General features: G+C 42.0%; 1 protein-coding gene across 2 annotated transcripts in view; it reads right to left on the reverse strand.

The window, feature by feature from the left end:
- LOC105693074 (dipeptidase 1) overlaps nt 1-19,889 on the reverse strand; it is a 60,962-nt gene that overhangs the window by 15,302 nt on the left and 25,771 nt on the right. For both annotated transcript variants that reach the window (XM_048655067.1, XM_048655068.1), the window contains 4 exons: nt 18,247-18,316; nt 3,620-3,796; nt 3,261-3,345; nt 2,320-2,395 (listed from right to left, as the gene is read on the reverse strand). In XM_048655067.1, the coding sequence (XP_048511024.1) occupies nt 2,320-2,395; nt 3,261-3,345; nt 3,620-3,796; nt 18,247-18,316 (408 nt within the window). The remainder of the gene's footprint in view (nt 1-2,319; nt 2,396-3,260; nt 3,346-3,619; nt 3,797-18,246; nt 18,317-19,889) is intronic.

A 19,889-nucleotide genomic window follows, 5' to 3' on the forward strand; every position in this document is an offset into this window, starting at 1 on the left:
GTGTTAAAATTATCCTTAGGTTACAACCGGAGTTCCCTAGGATTTTACTTCCGTGCCAAGGGAGGTAATTATAGTTCGGAATCGTTGTATACCTGTGTACGGCTTGTGCGATGAACGCTACGCAGCAGCTGTGTGACCGGTGAAAAAAACTCTGACTCCATTTCGTCGCAGTGAAAATCTTCAGCTAGACAATACGTTGAAAAGCGCTCGAACCGCGTGGCGATATTATAAATCGTTCGCCGCAAGCTCGACGTTTTTAAATTCTTTTCTTGTTTACCACTCCTTTTCCGCTTTACATCCCTCTATCTGTATTTTATATTTTCTCATTATTCCCGCGAACTTTTTACGCGAGAGAGGTCCTGCAACTGATACAATTATACTTTCGTTCGCGGAGGCGCGTTCGGAGTCTGCGGTTTGCTGGCAGATTTACTTACAGCTCGTCGTACGACCATTACGGAGATTACGGCGTCGCCATATATGACTGGCGGCTTCTCCCCGGCACATTTTTCAGCTTTTTTTTTGCGCCTCTCTTCTTCACTCTAAATTGAAAATTTCTCCTCATCTCTCTCCTCGAGCGGAAGTGTCTCCCTACGATGCGGTAACGCTAACGAAAGCCGATTGTCTATTCAGAGAAATAGAATATGAACGAGATGTTTTGTTCGACTCACTGTGTTCGTATTGTACGCCTTTTCGTGCGCTCGTATGCAAGTTACGCGAGTATAAAGGCGACGCCTTCCACGGAAAATATAACAAATGAGAAGAGGGTTGCGCATCGGTGAAATTAACGCGCGAAGAACGGATGGAAGGGATGAAAACGTACGAGGAACGGAAGAGGAATTCGCGTCTTTGAAATTTTATTTGTTGTTGGAAATTCGAGCAGCGATTCGAGCTTTTTAGTTGTTTCTTTTATTTATCTTTCGTATTTTGTCGCGACTGATTGCAGTAAGGACAGCGGCGTCGGCGGTGTAGGTACGGAGCCCTGACTCGAGTCAACTCGAGTGAGACTCGCGGCCGAGTGGGTCGGGTTTTCGCCCTCTGTTCTTACGATTCTTTTGTATTTCGGGGGAAAAATTCTCGATGCAACGTGACTGGAACTCGAATTTTATTCAAGCGTAATAAATGCTCTTCTGTTACCTTACAGAACACGTTCCTAACAACTTAAGATTTGCTTTTGACTCAATTGCGACGGAATGGGAGCAACGCCTCAAGAAAAAATCCAAAAAAATACGGGGAACTGATTCCCAGTCAGAGTCGTAGTGGATACGATTGACCAGATTTTCAGGCCTTCGAAAGACATCGAGATATGTTATTCTTACGACAGGATATTTTTATGAGTTCTATGAACCGAGAGCGCGAAGTGAGAAAAACATGAAATAATTTTTAAAAAATTTCCTCCTATACGGATTTTCATTCTGATTGTGATTTCCAATCACTTCGGTAGCTGAGATACACGTGATCCATTGTCTCCTTTTTTTGTCCTTTTTTTTTTCTGGAGGTCACGTATATATTGGGTGACCCATCCTGAATTTAAAATATATTTTAGGTCTGAAAAAGTGGCGAACGGGGGGGGGAGTTTCCGTAGGCTGACTATGCGAACGTTCCTCGCCTCCGCTCTCCGTACAAGACATTTGATGAATTCAAATGATTGGATTTCGCTAGTAATTGGCGGTTCGATAAAATCCACAAATTTGAACCGCCTCGCGCCGCTGTAACAGCTATTGCGGTAATACAATGAGCAAACAGAGCGCGCGGTGAGTTCGTGATTTTTGTCACGTGGCTTTTTCAATTTCAGGCCTCAGCTGTGTGACTTAAGAATCAACAATGATTACGGTTTTTCTACTTTAATTTAATGGCTCCAGCGCGACTCGCCGACCCGATTTTTATCTCGCCCCCGAAGAATCCCAAAGATCGGATCCGAAAGAATTACTTCATCGTCTGCCGCAACAGCGGACGAACTGACGTCGACTTCTACCTCACTGCAGCGCGCACTTCACCGAAAACACTGAAAATTCAATCGAAACCGACGAACGAAAAAAAGAATCGAACGTTCAATTTCATGGAGTTTTTCTCTACCGAAGCATTAGTCAGATTTGATTGTAATTGGCGTGCGATGCGGATTCCAATAACTTTATTGCACTTGATACGGGTTCGGATAACGCGCGGGATGGATTGCGAGCGCTTAATCAAGCGTTGGTATTTTTAAATTTACGCTGATCCATGTCGTGTTTAATTAATGATGATGGCGTATCGATCATCGAGTGAATAATCGAAAAATATAACGTAACGTTGTACAGTGATACATGGGTGCTGTTTACTCACAAATTGATTCCATCGTAGCCAGCTCCGATACCTATGTGATCTATGCCGGCCACTTTTCGAATGTGGTTGATATGCGCTGGAACACCATCAAGCAAATTAATTATTCAAACATCCATTTTTAAAGCATCTGCCTGGCCGGAATATTTAACGAATTGTTCGACGTATCGCCCCACCGACTCACGTCGGCAACCGTAGCCGCGCTAAAATAATTATTTTCTATTTGATTTAAACTACCTAATTTCAAACTGCTGCAATATCAACGAAAATTTGTGATGTGTATAACTGAATTATTAATGGATATGCACCAACGTCAAATGAACCGCGAATAACGAAATTATATTTCGAACGCGCTTCAACGATATTACCGATATAGGTAGCGGGTATACGTATGTAATTGCCGGAATATCACGAGGGGTCATTACTTCGGGCGTAATTTAGTGAATATTTTATACTTGGTATGATAATTTTAGAGTTTTCAACCCGATAAACCCGTATTAAAACTGGACCGATATTCGTGCATCCGATTCACCGCGGCGCCGTATCGACAAAAAATCTTCAACGCGGATAGTTTTTTCAATTTAAATATCTGGAAATGTTTTCAGCGAGGTTTCGTTCTCCCTTATATTCCTCTCGGGGACGACGAAATAAAAAAAAAAAAAAAAAAATGAACGAGGTATAAAAGAAAGAAGAAAAATTGGCGGTGAATTTCCATGGCGTTTCATCGTATGGAACGGAGTTTTCCGCAAGAAAAATTTTCAGCAAACAGATTTCATCGACAAAGGGCTACATCGCATGGGTACGTTTTCATTGGGTGCGAAATTTTGGCATTTCAGCTTATGCAGGAGCAGACCGTTATGTCGCGTGTATATCGTATAATAGAGAGTAAGCCGTGGAGGGGGGTAAAACTGGGGCGAAATGGATCAGGCGTTATACAGACTCACTGGCGACATCTTGAAGAGTGGATTTTTCCCCACAGCTGATGAAATGCGGGTAAAATGAGACCATCACTATTCCCCCGTTTCGAGCCTGCAATCAAATTGGTGCGAAACGAAAAAGAATATTAAACAAGATGATACACCTCGCGGTAGACCGGGGCAAAAAAATTTCTCAAAACTAATTTTTCCGAACTCTGTGGAAAAAATTCTCCCAGGCATCGGTCGAAAAATGAGAATGCGAAAAAAATGTAAAGAAAAAATCTGAGATCCCCGCAGCTCTTTTGACCAGCCCGGAGTACGGCTTGGTGGAAAAATAATTTGGAAAAGCGAGACCGGTCCGAATGAGAGCGATGTATTATACTTACGAGGAAGCGCAGCGCATGGTCAGGCACATTTCGCGAGGAATTGCAAAGAGCGTGGGCACTACTGTGACTAAATATAACCGGAGCTCTCGACGCGTCCATCGCGTCCAGCATCGTTGGCACCGACACGTGCGAGAGATCGACCATCATCCCCAGCCTGTTCATTTCCAAAACGACGCTCTGAAATTTATCACATATCGTTTCAGTTGAAGATATTATCCGGTTATACACAATTATGTAAATTACTCGTTTTGGTTGTAGCCGGTAATGATACATCCGCGCAATTCGTATATAAATTCAATCGCGTCAGTTTGCAATTTCATTTTTAACTAATTATTGTTATCATTGTACGATTCCGAAGCGCATGCCGTATCGATTTTTTACGGTTTGCCTCTGTAATTATATTACAAAAGCGCAAAAGATCAAATCGATCGACTCGGAGCAGACACATATGATCGCAGTCCGATAACTTTTATTCAATTTGTATTCTCTGTGTTCGCGAATTAATTAATACGGCATGGACCGTAGCGTAGGAGCCGGCGCTTCGTGACCTCTGAGCGTATTTTTGTGCGCATAAATTAGAGGGTGTTTTTTTCTTCCGCGAACGAATAACCGAGCTCCGCGGACTATCCTAGTAGCGGGAAGAACCCTCTCAAAAAATATCAGGCTTTTTAATATTTCATCGGAATATTCTCACGACGTAATTTTCCTCGGGATAACGATGAAACGTTACCCCGTGAACGTGGTAGCATATAGGCACGTGAACGTTAGCTAATTGATGTTTATCCAACATAACTTGCGTTCTAATTAATCATGCGAGCGACTCGTGTTACAACCGCAAACGATCTTATGCAAATATAACGTTCAACTCTCATGCAGTGAATTAAATAAAATCACCGCCGAAAAGATCTGCACGCGTGCGAGAAGATCCTGTGGGACTCTTTTACGGCGACGAGCGCAATTAAATACGCCCCCCCCTCCACTCCGTGCCCCATATTCCCCGAAAAAAATCACTAAGGGTGCAAAAAACCTTGTTTTATTCGAGAATTTATGGCAATTTCGGCAGAGGATTGGACATCCCAAAATTAAAGGAACTTTGATTTTCTGACAATAAGTTTGTACGAAAATAGTTCGATTCGATATCCGATAACGTGTTCAGTTTTTATTCATTACATTTGAAAAATTCACCGTTTTAATTTGGGGCCTCGCTCGACGCGGGTACACCTGCGTTTCTATACTCCGCTAATGGATCAACCCCGTCCGACTCTACCGCAATGGAAGTTTTATATTTCGCTACGAGAAAACCAACGCAATTAAGGCGAGCTTGAAAAATCTGGTCAGAACTTTTACGGGTAAGGTTAAAAACACCGTTGGTGCGCGAATGCCTTGCGGGCAGAGGAATAAAACGAGACCGCAAACACCATAATGCGGGCCAGGGAAGAACGGGGGTGAAGAAAAAACGCACCTTTAATGAAGGCGGAAATGTTTTGTGATTTGAAAGTCGATCGCTTCGAGTATCACTTGCACAATATTCGATGGCAAGTCGTGTGCAGTACAGGTGGGATTTCCGGTCTTTAGATTCGTTATGAAACGTGCATTCATAGTCGTGGAGTGTGAAGTTTTTTAAAAGTGTTGAAACGATAAAGAATCGTAACTGATTGCTTGAGGGTAAGGTGGTAGATGCTTGCGTCAGGTTTCTTATGAAATTCTCTAGCTCTCTTCGCTTCGGAAATAGTTCCGATTTGCGGGTTTGCCGGCGCATAACACCTACCGAAGAAATTTCCACTGACGCGACGACGGTACGGGGCTGAAGGAGAATCGGAAATAAAATAAAACGCCAAATTTCATATCGAAGATGGGAGTGTCGACGGGTCGATAGAGGAGTACACCAAAAGTTTTGAAAGTTGTACGAGTGTAGGTAGAACGAGGTTGATAAATTGACCGGTGAAAAGAAGATCGAATACCCATAGTATTCGATATCGGAGATCGCACGATGGATTTTTCGCATGGCACAATACATGAAACGGGTCAAGCTGTACTTCGAGAGAGAGGTAAATCAGTATCATTGAATTAATGCGATTCCTCGAGTCTCAAAGGGTTGGTAACGAAGAAGAAGCTCACATTCACTACGTTCTTATTATTATTATCGTCATTCCCTCTTCCTTTCTTCGAGAATTCTGGGGTGACTCGAGGGATGAAATTACATTCATCCCTTGTACTCGGAGCGCCCGTCTAACTCGATGTAGTAATAAAGAAAATACAACAATCGAGGAGTCGCCAAGGATTCAAATTCTTGCTGCGTAAACCCAGTACTTGAAAGTAGAAAGGCAGAAAATCGAAACATTTCATATTTACAGCGAAGTATACGTCGTAGACTGTCCAAGGTTAACAGGCGACACGTTATCGCGTAACAGAGTACGTCAATTATTTATTGGCAAGAAATGTTTGCGAATTTATACCTGCTAGGAACGCGAGCGTCGATCAGAATTTTTGCTAACCCAATATTGCCCTTTCAGCTGTGCATACGATATTTGTACATCTATAGACGCACGACCAATTGGATTTGATGCTTTGTACGGACCGTAGAGTATAACGTCACACTCCACATCTCGCTGCCATCGGGCATAAAGTTCTACGACAGCTCCATAACTGCACTCCTAGCTTCCGAACAATTGACAGTTCACGACAGTTTACCGAAAGGAAAATTGGCCGGTGGAATCAAAACTCGAAGCCACTGTGGCGGGTTAACCTACTTTGGTGGACCAAAATAATCCTGGAAGTGAGAGGAAATCAATTCACATTTCACGCCCCGCGTAACTCCGCTCTCCGCAGCCGTTTCCCTCCCCTGCACGTGTTCGCCTAGGTGTACCTTCGTCCGGACCTATATTATCGGTTATCCTGTACGTCTGCTCTGAGTTTTTCTATTTTCGAATCAATTTTTCATTCATTTCGATTTTCATTACTTCGGCTACGCGTCGTCGACACTTCTGAAAAACTGTAGTTGATTATAGTTACGGAATAAAGTCGGACGCCACACTTTTATGTTCGATTCTTTGGATGTCTCGTTGAGGTGTAATTTTAATTCGTGGTTTTATAGCATTGCTTCTCGAGTTTCGTTTCACCGGAATAATAATTTTGTAGATTCCTCTCCATATAATCACTCCAATCACATTGTTCTCTCTAGAATAAGACGTCGACGGCACGACAAAGTCCGACTCCATTACTGTTTCCATAAAACACTGGTTTATCTTCAACGCCCTCCGACAAAATTTGACTCTCTTGTTTTATGACAGCGATATCAGAAGAACTGTTTATGGGTTATCTAGATGGAACTATACACGCTTTATTCTACTCACGTGATATTATTTTCATACTACAGTAGAAAATTCGACGTGGAAAATAATTTCCCAAACTCAATACTTCTCGAACTTTTGCTTCTTTTCACCCCATGCAACGCGATGGGCGTGGTCGGAAAAACTGGAGGCTCCAAAGTTGCAGTAAAATACTGTTCTACCTGAATTGTTCGCCAACTCAACCGTAATTTCGAATGTTGAAAATCTATTTTTTGGATCATCGAATTTTACAATCTCAAATATTCATTGGAATGAGAAAAAGTCATTCGGGTCCGAAAACGTCGACGCTGTTTCGTCGCGAGAGACGATGAAAGGTGAAGAAAAAAAATGAAAGTACAAAAGTTTGACCAGTTCGAAATGTCGAATCTTATGCATCGTCTCGCGAAATGGAACGTAATGTTCATTCCTCCTTCCGATGACCTCCCTTCAGCGGCGTAACTTTACCCGTGTCAGGAATCACCGGACCACAGAAGTGCAGATTTCGGATCAAACTTTTTCACCGCTCTGGTGTGTGTTCGGACGTAAATTCGAACGCGTGGTTAAACTTCTGACCTGAAATCTTTTGGATTTTCGCCGAACCAGCGAAACGACGAAGAAACAAAGCTGTGCGATTCAACCTGAAACACACCGTTCTCGAAAACGTGGAGCGGAGCACCTCTGCGAAAATTTTGCTATCAACTCGACGAAATCTATACGTACGTTTCACCGTTTCTATTCCTTCGTCTCTCTTTCAATCTGCTCTCCAGTTAGAACGTTGGTTTTGAATATAGCTGTGTAACATTGTTCAAAGTTTCCGTTCTACCGAACAATACCACGGCAAACCTTGTTTCACCCATGTAACTAACTCTCACTCGTTACATCGCGGCTTTAATTGGTTCTAACATCGGTCACTCGGCATACCGGGTGAAAATGGAACGGTATACCTACCTACCTACCTACCTCTGTATCTCACAATCAGACGCGGTTCGAGTTTTAGCGCATCCACTAGTTACCGCGTCATTTCAACGCCGGATTGCCCTCTCGACCGTATGTAACCCTATGGGTGGACACAGACGCCATGAATATGAAGCACGATCACCCTTCGGCAATTGCATGCGGCTTCGGTCGTCGATACCAGGCACACGTACCTCTATATCACGGGACCGCCACAGCGACGCTCTGCTCGTCATTTGCAAGCGACTCGGTAACTCGGCCGAAGATTGAAAAATTTGGAAGACTCGTCGCATCCTTGATATGCATTTAATATCGTATCGAGTCGCATCGTGAGTGTTCGAGGTGGAAAAAGTTTCCGAGTGTTTATCACACTCTGACCTCTTGGCGAGAAACTTTTTCCTCTAATTAGTCGTTGGATCCTCGAGATGGAGTTTAGTTTCAAAGTAAAGTCATCCGTTTTCCAAGGTACAACTGGATGGGTATAGGGAGAAAGGAGTAGCAGGAGTAGCTGTAGGAGATGGTGGAGCCAGGAGTTCCACTTATATCAATCAAAGTAAACTGTCCGGCTGGATGGTTTCGCTGAGATGGTACACTGTAACGGGGTATGGCTAGTATAAGGACGAGGAAAGTTTGCCTCGGTTGTTACAACCACCCCCGGTGTCCCAAGGCGACGTCGTATGGAGTTAGCCAGAGTCGAGGATAGCGATGGCCGTAGTCACACAGTCGGCCACCGCCAGCCGGCCCCTTCGAACTCCTCGAGAAAAAATTTCAGGGGTAGGGGTAATCGGGAGCCTCCAAGATGCAAAAACCTCGAACTTGTAGGGCGGAGATTATCCCGATTCCCGAGGGACTAACTACGAATGACAAAGCGTGGACATCGCGGTCGGGGGGAAAAAAGTAAGAAAAAGCAATGGCCACGGTCGCTTCGAATATCTCGAAGAAAATTTCTTTGTCAGGCTTACCCCCGCCCCTTGCACCGGTGGCGGGTACATTGAAACGAGAAACTCCACTAATAGTTATAAAGCTATTGTTGTCAAGTACAGAGAACCGGCGCCCCCCTGCCGCTGCGGCGAGATGTCACGGTTCTCGACAACGTCGCGTGCCTCGGTATACATTGCATAATGCAGATAAACGGAGGATCGAGCTGAATTTCTCCGACGACCCGGAAGAAGACCCTCCACCGATTGTGCAATTTCACTCGCGTCGCCCTAAATCCCAACGGCGATTACGCGATAACTTTACGCTCCGTGCAGCTCTCTTTTGATCATCTTGGAAAGCCAAAGTTTCGCGACGACGCTCTTTGTTATGCGCCGAAAGATACAAGTTTTACGCGAACGGTGTTCCCGGTGTAAGGGAATACATTTATCGAGTGAACTTTGCGAATGATATACAAGTTTACAATCTAGTTTTTAACCGTTACGTGGCGGACTACCGTTCGGCGTACTTACCTGGAGTCGGCGAGTTACCGTTTCCTCTCAATGAAATGGCTCGAGAAAACTTCCTTCTTCCCGTAAAAACACCTTACAAGTCAAAAAGAAAGTCTGATAAAAGTTCCGAGAATATATAAATACGCGTGAACCGAATAAAGGGAAGAGAAGAAGTAGATTACATATACATCACCCATCTGAAAAGTTCACAGCGAAGCAAAACTAACCAAAAGCGAGTTATTAGGAATTAGAAACTTGGCTTCTGCCTCCCCCTTTGGGAACGGGTCATGGATATATGTATCAACACCGGAGGCGGATACCAATGAGATTATTTCCCACGTCGGTGTCAACGTAGTTAACTGATCCTCCCTTCTCGGGATCGAGCGCTCCTTAAGCCCACCAATGACCGGAGTAACTAAAGTAAATTAAGTTAATCTCACCCGCCCTTTGAGGTGAGCTACAGCGAACGAGCTTACGGATTCAGATTCGAAACAAAAATAGCCCTCGACGGAATAGAATTTGTTTTTCGTTATTTGATTACAGATTTTCATCGGTCGTTCGGTACGCGTATCCTGATCGGCTAATCCTGCGTGAAAATATCAGTGCTCAAATCTTAGTAGAGTCCATATCCCCGCGTATACCGAATCTCCTGTTTGCATAAAATTACCTTTGATGTCTCGAGCGCCACCGGCAGCTCTACTTCGATATCAAAGCGGGTGGATAGACAATTTTGTTAGACGTGCCGACGAAAACGATCGTCCAATCTAGTCTAATCAGGAAGGTGTATCCTCCACGCTGCAGGGTAAATAGTTATGAATTTCTAGCCGAATTATTATACACCGAGAACTTCGATTCGTCCGAACCGAACGATATCTACGTCGTTCGGAATATTTTCGATTCGATTCGGTGTGATCCGATCCAGCATCCCTCGTTTTTACCTTGTAGTCAACATTTCACCGTGGCTGTAACGGGAATCGCGAATCCGCCGAAGAATTATTAAAGAGTTTCCGTCACGGACGTTTACGGACATCGTTCCGTTGAGTGGAACCATTAACGTTACGCTCTTCCCGGTGGAATATGGTGCGTAGAAAATAATTCCCGGTAAAATAATATCATGCCATATCTCTTCGGTCGCGAAGCGACTTGTGCTTTTCGAAGATTTTCATTCACTCGGTTCAGCGGAGACTCGTCGACGTTGCCCCCGGTCCAAGAAGGACGTTAAAAATTGCGAACCAATTAAACAAAGTTTGAGATAGAAAAATAAGGAAACCGGTTGTTTTCGGCTTAATTTGGGAAACGTGTTGTACACCCCGTGCGAGCATATTCAGTTTTGGCTGTAGAAATTTGCCAATTATGACAGGTCCCGGTTTCGGGCGTTAGGGCCACGTTACGAAATTTAATTAAACTCCGAAACAAGCGCGTTGAGTAATATAATCAGTTAAACGTCCGATCAACTTTTGAGTATACGTGGCGTACGCAACAACAGCCGTTCCCGTGACTAATTCTGACTCGTGAGGCTTTCCGAGAATTATATGGAACAAGAATTTCGAGTCCAACGGACTAAACAGTACCGCCGCACGAAATCACCGCGAATACGACGGTTCAACTGTTACGGTAGTAGTGTGTGCCGCTGTGCGGTATTATTCGCAATTTCGTTAACGCCCCGAGGGTAGGAAACGTCTGTCGGTCTTAAGCTTTGAGATTCCTTAAATATCCTGCAGTTGTTCTGCACCGTCTGACCTCTTATGCGTACTCGCGAACACGTAATACACAGATGTGTGGCTATCCTTCTTCCTGCCTACAGTCTCTACCGCCGCCACTCGCCGACCAGTGGATGTGGTTGGGAATCAAGCAATGCGACTCAGACACCACTCGCAATAAGTGTCACTCAAGTAACAAGGGTCTATCTTCAAAACTATACGTGTACTAAGGTCTCGTCACAGAGCCAACGGCCATAATATACAGCTGGAAATGAGTTATGTTATAGCTCCCACCTTTACCTTACGCAACGCTAGTTTTAGGGCTGCTGATGAATACTGCGCCGTGATTCCGTACCCGGTGTAAACTAAAATGAAACTGATGAATGAATTTCGATACAAACTTTGAGGATATAATAATTATATTTACATGAATATAATGAATATGCATTAATTGTACGGACGTTGTTTTTCCTTCACCAACTCCCTTGTTCATCCGTTTATTTTGACTCGTGGCATTGATTCAAGTGGAGGCGAATGGCAGCGCCCTTAAGCTACCTTATTAGGTAGTTTCTCGTTTCGAGTCAATCCGGATATATAACGTTATACGGACAATACGAGGGTATGTCGTTATTTCATAAACCAACGGAAGGGAAAAAAAATCACCCTCCAGATCGTTCCTCGGCGCAATATACACCGCCATTCGTCAACAGCCACCGGCCAACCTAATCCCGCGCGATACATCGAGCTGTGTCTTTGAACACAGAACTCTAACGAGGACGAATGCCCGGTTATTTATATTGCAAAATTGTTGGTCGTGGATTACTTTTTGACATTTTCGAAATATTACAGCAATAGCAATAGTACGTTGTTCCGGTGCAGTATTTTATTCTCACACCCGTGGTGGAATATATAGCGGAGAAACAAAAAGTGATGTCGTAAGATTCAATTTATTATCTATTTCTGGAACGTGAGATTGCTGAGAAGTTACGACAGACCGTAGCCGAGAGGGTTGTTCGAGTGTACCGCGAAACGATTCGCGAACTCATAGGCATGTGGCTATCCATCTTTGCATATTCATCGGCACAATAATTGCAATACGTTTGGTCGAGGAGGTTGAGTTTAGTTATTTCCTCATGGAAACAGCCGCATTGAAAAGTGGTTCTGAAGCGATACCGGAATGTACAATAACGTTTCAATGTAACAATAACAATTTGAAATAACATGAAAGTAGCTATCGGAAAATTGTTACCGATGGAACGTTGGTATTATTGATTCCGTGTCCGTAATGCCCTGCACTTATTTTCAACATAGACTGCAAACAGCTATCACGATACCCAACAAATATTAAAAAAAGTCAACGACCTTTCATACGTTACCACTTACAAAGCCAAGTAACATTTGACCTACATATTGCACAAGGATTACATGCCATAGGATATGCACGTGTTCGCGAAGTTAATGTGCCGGATAATGTTTCTTTGTTATTAAACTCCACGCAAGATTTAACCCGATTATAAACCACCCCGTACACGAGAATTATTTCCGCTGCATTAAGAGAATAAAACCCGCTGGATATTCAAGGTCATGAATAGCGATTTTTTATCACATTTTTAATTAAATGTCAATTTTCACTGGATTTTCGAAAACGTCCCAGTTGCGTGTGGTTCAAATTTTTGACTACAAGCTGCGATGAGATGAAGTTACCCGAATTTTACCGAGTTAGCCTGCGGTTTAGATTTTGGAAAATCTTGCCGAAACTGCTGTAGAATTTTCAGCCAACTTCTCGCTAACCGTTCAAGTTTTTTTCCGGCTCGAAGTATACCCGAAGGTTGGGGAAAAACGAACAAGGAACAAAAAAATCCCGACTGCGATTGACGGCGTCACTAATCACGATATCATAGCCTGAACCAGCGCAATTTTTCTTTTTCTATTCATTTTCTTTCTACGATAAAACCTGTGACTCGTTTCACGCTGTTTCAGTGGTAAACGAAAATCGTGCACGTTTTTAAATCCGAACACACATTAAGGTGCTAACTGGTCGTCCGGAAAATCACTGTTTTTTCAATACCTTAGCAACTATCGATTAATTTTAGTCTCAATAAGCTATGAGGAGACAGGCGAGGAGATTGGATCATCCTATCCGCAGGACGATCTGAATTACGTTTTCTTTGCGGATCAACACTTCACACATTGAAAAATTGCGGTAACGTCCTTTTTTGAATCCTTTCGCCGATGCGCGGTTGTGTCACGTCATCAACTCCGCACGTCTGAATTGTAATTTACTTGAGAAAGTATACAAAAACTTGTGGGAAAAATAATGGCGGATCGGACCGCACGAATTTCACGCTTTGATTTTCTTTGTTTTTTTATTCCAACAAGTCCAACACTCGATTGAAGAGCCCATTCGGGACTCGATATCGTCTACGAATGATGGATTCGGTATACCCTACATTATTACCGGCGCTCAGATGTGTGGCCGGTAGGTTGAGTCAGAAGGAATTTTTTCACTTTTTTTTGTGCTGTCCACAAGATTGGATGGAAAAATTGGCGTGATCAGCCCCTTACATTATATCGACTGATAAAAACATCTCTAACAATGGCAGAAAATATCGCGGTTCTGAGTGTACGTGTAAAAGGAAAATGGGCTGCCCCAAAGTATTGTGGAGTTTTTTTTCAAAATGATCAGAATTAATGAACTACAAAGTTCATTCTGGAAATCTGGAGGTTTTATCGATTTGATTTTGACCGTCTCGCGGTATTTGCTTCACCACCAGTGCGCGAAATCTTACGGTTCGAGTGATTTCGTATATGATAGCGGTAATTCTGGATGTGATTTACTTTTCGATGACAAAGCGACGAGAGCATGGTAACCAATGTGGAGAAAGTGTCTGACCATTGATTAGCTAACAAATGAGAATTGGTGCGGTGTGCAAAATTGAACCCTCAATTTCCCGCTTATTCCTGCAGAGAAGAAGAGAGAGGATAAGGGAGAGAAGGCGAGAAATATAAAGGACTTCTCCTCCGGATTCTCACCGAATCGTGCTTTTGCATGAGCGCTGAGAGGGAGACAGGCGACGCTGTTTTTGCCCGCGAATTACACGCGACAGGATTATACTGCGAAAGAAGGGTCGAACCTCTGAATCATTTGCGAAGTCCGAATATCCGGAAAGAGCGATCATCCCGAAAAAAAATTCGATTTTTGACCCAAAAATCGATAAATTTGCACGGGTTCAAATCCCGGCGGGTTTTTGGGTCAATTTTTTTTTTTCTTGCGAATTGATCGTATGACACATCTCTGATGTATTTTGACCTCAGGATGTCGATTCTGAAAGAAAAATTGATCTATCTCTGAAATTGACCGAGTGATCGCCAACTTTCAGCTTTTCGGGATCGAGAATAAAAAACTCATTTTATCGTCTATTTTGATGTTATTCGTACCCAGAAATTTGAATCTGAGAGAATTAGAATCGATCGTATGGCACTTTTCTCATGTATTTTGACCTCAGGAACACGAATCCGTTGAGAAAATTGAGCTACGATTTTTTCCCTCCGAGATATCCTCAAATTCATGCCAAAAAATGCGAAAAAATGGGGATAACTCGGTCAATTTTGGAGATGGATCGATTTGGCTTTCAGATTCGAATTCCTGAGATCGAAATACATAGGAATAGCATGCGAAACCCAAGAAAAAAAAATGTTGATTTTTGACCCAAAAATCGATAAATTTGCACGGGTTCAAATCCCGGCGGGTTTTTGGGTCAATTTTTTTTTTTCTTGCGAATTGATCGTATGACACATCTCTGATGTATTTTGACCTCAGGATGTCGATTCTGAAAGAAAAATTGATCTATCTCTGAAATTGACCGAGTGATCGCCAACTTTCAGCTTTTCGGGATCGAGAATAAAAAACTCATTTTATCGTCTATTTTGATGTTATTCGTACCCAGAAATTTGAATCTGAGAGAATGAGAATCGATCGTATGGCACTTTTCTTATGTATTTTGACCTCAGGAACACGAATCCGTTGAGAAAATTGAGCTACGATTTTTTCCCTCCGAGATATCCTCAAATTTATGCCAAAAAATGCGAAAAAATGGGGATAACTCGGTCAATTTTGGAGATGGATCGATTTGGCTTTCAGATTCGAATTCCTGAGATCGAAATACATAGGAATAGCATGCGAAACCCAAGAAAAAAAAATGTTGATTTTTGACCCAAAAATCGATAAATTTGCACGGGTTCAAATCCCGGCGGGTTTTTGGGTCAATTTTTTTTTTTCTTGCGAATTGATCGTATGACACATCTCTGATGTATTCTGACCTCAGGATGTCGATTCTGAAAGAAAAATTGATCTATCTCTGAAATTGACCGAGTGATCGCCAACTTTCAGCTTTTCGGGATCGAGAATAAAAAACTCATTTTATCGTCTATTTTGATGTTATTCGTACCCAGAAATTTGAATCTGAGAGAATTAGAATCGATCGTATGGCACTTTTCTCATGTATTTTGACCTCAGGAACACGAATCCGTTGAGAAAATTGAGCTACGATTTTTTCCCTCCGAGATATCCTCAAATTTATGCCAAAAAATGCGAAAAAATGGGGATAACTCGGTCAATTTTGGAGATGGATCGATTTGGCTTTCAGATTCGAATTCCTGAGATCGAAATACATAGGAATAGCATGCGAAACCCAAGAAAAAAAAATGTTGATTTTTGACCCAAAAATCGATAAATTTGCACGGGTTCAAATCCCGGCGGGTTTTTGGGTCAATTTTTTTTTTTCTTGCGAATTGATCGTATGACACATGTCTGATGTATTTTGACCTCAGGATGTCGATTCTGAAAGAAAAATTGATCTATCTCTGAAATTGACCGAGTGATCGCCAACTTTCAGCTTTTCGGGATCGAGAATAAAAAACTCATTTTATCGTCTATTTTGATGTTATTCGTACCCAGAAATTTGAATCTGAGAGAATTAGAATCGATCGTATGGCACTTTTCTTATGTATTTTGACCTCAGGAACACGAATCCGTTGAGAAAATTGAGCTACGATTTTTTCCCTCCGAGATATCCTCAAATTCATGCCAAAAAATGCGAAAAAATGGGGATAACTCGGTCAATTTTGGAGATGGATCGATTTGGCTTTCAGATTCGAATTCCTGAGATCGAAATACATAGGAATAGCATGCGAAACCCAAGAAAAAAAAATGTTGATTTTTGACCCAAAAATCGATAAATTTGCACGGGTTCAAATCCCGGCGGGTTTTTGGGTCAATTTTTTTTTTTCTTGCGAATTGATCGTATGACACATCTCTGATGTATTTTGACCTCAGGATGTCGATTCTGAAAGAAAAATTGATCTATCTCTGAAATTGACCGAGTGATCGCCAACTTTCAGCTTTTCGGGATCGAGAATAAAAAACTCATTTTATCGTCTATTTTGATGTTATTCGTACCCAGAAATTTGAATCTGAGAGAATTAGAATCGATCGTATGGCACTTTTCTCATGTATTTTGACCTCAGGAACACGAATCCGTTGAGAAAATTGAGCTACGATTTTTTCCCTCCGAGATATCCTCAAATTTATGCCAAAAAATGCGAAAAAATGGGGATAACTCGGTCAATTTTGGAGATGGATCGATTTGGCTTTCAGATTCGAATTCCTGAGATCGAAATACATAGGAATAGCATGCGAAACCCAAGAAAAAAAAATGTTGATTTTTGACCCAAAAATCGATAAATTTGCACGGGTTCAAATCCCGGCGGGTTTTTGGGTCAATTTTTTTTTTTCTTGCGAATTGATCGTATGACACATGTCTGATGTATTTTGACCTCAGGATGTCGATTCTGAAAGAAAAATTGATCTATCTCTGAAATTGACCGAGTGATCGCCAACTTTCAGCTTTTCGGGATCGAGAATAAAAAACTCATTTTATCGTCTATTTTGATGTTATTCGTACCCAGAAATTTGAATCTGAGAGAATTAGAATCGATCGTATGGCACTTTTCTTATGTATTTTGACCTCAGGAACACGAATCCGTTGAGAAAATTGAGCTACGATTTTTTCCCTCCGAGATATCCTCAAATTCATGCCAAAAAATGCGAAAAAATGGGGATAACTCGGTCAATTTTGGAGATGGATCGATTTGGCTTTCAGATTCGGATTCCTGAGGTCAAAATACGTCAGAAAAGTTTAATACAATCAATTTTTAAACTACTTCACGTTTGGCCCAAAAATCGATTTTTTTTTTGGCTTTTCAAGGGGAATCTCACGTATAATCAGCTCAGGAATCCAAATCTGAAAGTCAAAATCATTTACTCATGCAATCGATCGAGTAATCATTAGGTGGAAAAAAGTTTCTCGCTGGAAGTACCCCACTTGATTAATCATTTATTCAAAAAACGAGTGGACTACCTCAAAATATGAAGTGAAAAATTTTTTCCACATTCGAAAAATTTTTTTTTTCCATGAGGTACAAATTTTGCCCCCATGCTAAGAAAATAAGAAGGAAAAATTTTTTTTTCTCACCCATTCTATTGCAGATGATCCACAATAGTCGTCGGCGCGACGCTAGAACGTCGCGTACGTATTGCTTTTACCTCTTTGTGAAAATCCGCGCACTTCCACGCGTTCTCCCTCAACACCGCAGCTGTTGACGTGGTATACAATTATCGGTAGTACGTCAAGAGTTCGATGAACGACTGATTAAAAAAACAAAAAAAATAAAAAAAAAAAACGAAGAAACGAAGAAACGCGAGTCGCCGCAGCAACGGGTTCATCATCAGGGATATCTCGTGTTTCTCCATCGCAGCTGGTAATCGGACTGCATTTTATCATTGACGCGACTCGGGATGAGCTGATCGCGAAATGGATCAACGTTAAATCGTGTGTAGTCTGAAACTACGAGGCTCTACTGGTTGAACAAAAAGTGTTTAATGAAAAAGATTCTGTTACAGGAGCGGATGGCAAAATTTCTGTTTTTTCACATGTATAATCAGTCTACTCCAATTCTACACACGTGCCACTGGTAAGGAGGAAAGTTTTGATGAAATTGCAAACTCGCTCTACCCGAGGGATTCATGTAATGAATAAACATCAACGAATTGCATACTTATGTACATGCAAATTAAATGTTATTCTCAAAATTTCCTGATCTCTGATGTTTGTTTCATCTACGTTCATTTACTCAGATAATTTTTGAGGTAGACTCACCTTCCCAAAATTCGATAACCCTCCGACGTGGGGTACTTGGCCTGGTTCATCCACTGTGCTGCAGTCTGCCCTACCGAACCAAGATGTCAATATCTCTATAGTGACAATTTTTATTATTATTTCACTATTATTCAATGAAAATTTGCCAGTATTCTTAGGTATACATATGGGCGTGCGATGGTCAGGGATGACCTCATCGGCTGCACTATTTTCTGTTTATAAGCGTACACTTCTCATCCGTGTAACGCAAATTTTTCAGAATTTGCCTGCATTTAGTCGTATAGAAAACTTGAACGGATGTGACGTGTGAATACGAATGTACTTGACTTCATCCGTCACACGTAAGTTTCATGTGAAATGAAATGTACCGATAACCGTCTGAGGTGTGCGCGAAATTTGTCGGGAGTGAAAAGTTGAAGGTGAAACTTGAAGTCTGAGTTTTCGAATTAAAGTGAAATTTTGACAGCTGAATGAACGGACGAATTACGAAGTTGTCAACGATCGAAAAGCAGCAACGGCTTATTTCTTCTCCATAGGACCTGTGTACATGTAATCTCTGTCAAAGTTTGTGTTGCGTTACGACGTTTCTAAGGCGGTATTCCATAATTTACACGAACATTTCCACCTTATTCGTACGGCCTTTGTAAGACTTTATACCTTTTACTGGTTTGACGTACAGTTATACGAAATAGTATACGGAGCCACATTCCGTTGCAGAAACGAGAGCCGATGTTTGAATTCGAGGAATGTCTCCTCGGGGGCTAAGAACAATATTGAGACACGACATTCTTGGAAAAGACTGAATTGCTAGAGGAATATTTTTGTTGCAAGACACTTTTATCACTTTTCATATTACATATTTTATGTAATCCATCGTCTTATATTTTCTCGCGTTTATATCACTGAATTATTCAGTGAAAATTCAAACGGAACTTTTCTCTTTTTATTATCATCATCATCTCCTTTTTTCACGTCTTTTCTCCACCTCTCGGAGGTGCACAAAAATACCTTTATATACGTATATATACAATACTACATACATATTACATGCGTATATTCATCTGTCATTTCTTTTATTTATTCACCCGATGTATCACTTCCGATGACGTGTACATAATTTCATACGAACGTAAGTTTGATTGCCGTATACTTGCCGGTGTTAAAAAAATTTTCAGGAAACGAAAAATCGAAGGGAAAATATGACCGGTGAATCGAAACGAAGATGCGTCAACGTCCTCCTAGCGAGGCGACAAAAATGAAGGACTCGGCAATCCATCGAATGAAACATAATCCCGAGTTTGCGACGCTAACGCGATTTCAGCCCGCATACATATACGCAACGCATTTGCTCGAATCCGATTTAAACTAATTTTATTGTTCTTCGCTCGGGGTAATATTTGCACGATTACTTTCAGCACCCCTGGAAAATATTCTTCCTTCTTCCCTCGTGCCTCCGCGTACCTCCCCTCCGGCCGCCGCCACCGCCGACGTGGAGGCTTAGCTCAAACGATTCTCGTTCTTAAAGAGCGATTCCTCGCTCTCGTCGGAAGGGGATCCTCGCATATACTTTACCAACCACGCCTCGTGTCAGATATGATCCGTTACAGCGCGGGCTTACCGCGAATCGATGAAACCCATATCCC

Source organism: Athalia rosae, chromosome 5 (assembly GCF_917208135.1).
Source record: "Athalia rosae chromosome 5, iyAthRosa1.1, whole genome shotgun sequence".
NCBI classification, from domain to species: domain Eukaryota; kingdom Metazoa; phylum Arthropoda; class Insecta; order Hymenoptera; family Athaliidae; genus Athalia; species Athalia rosae.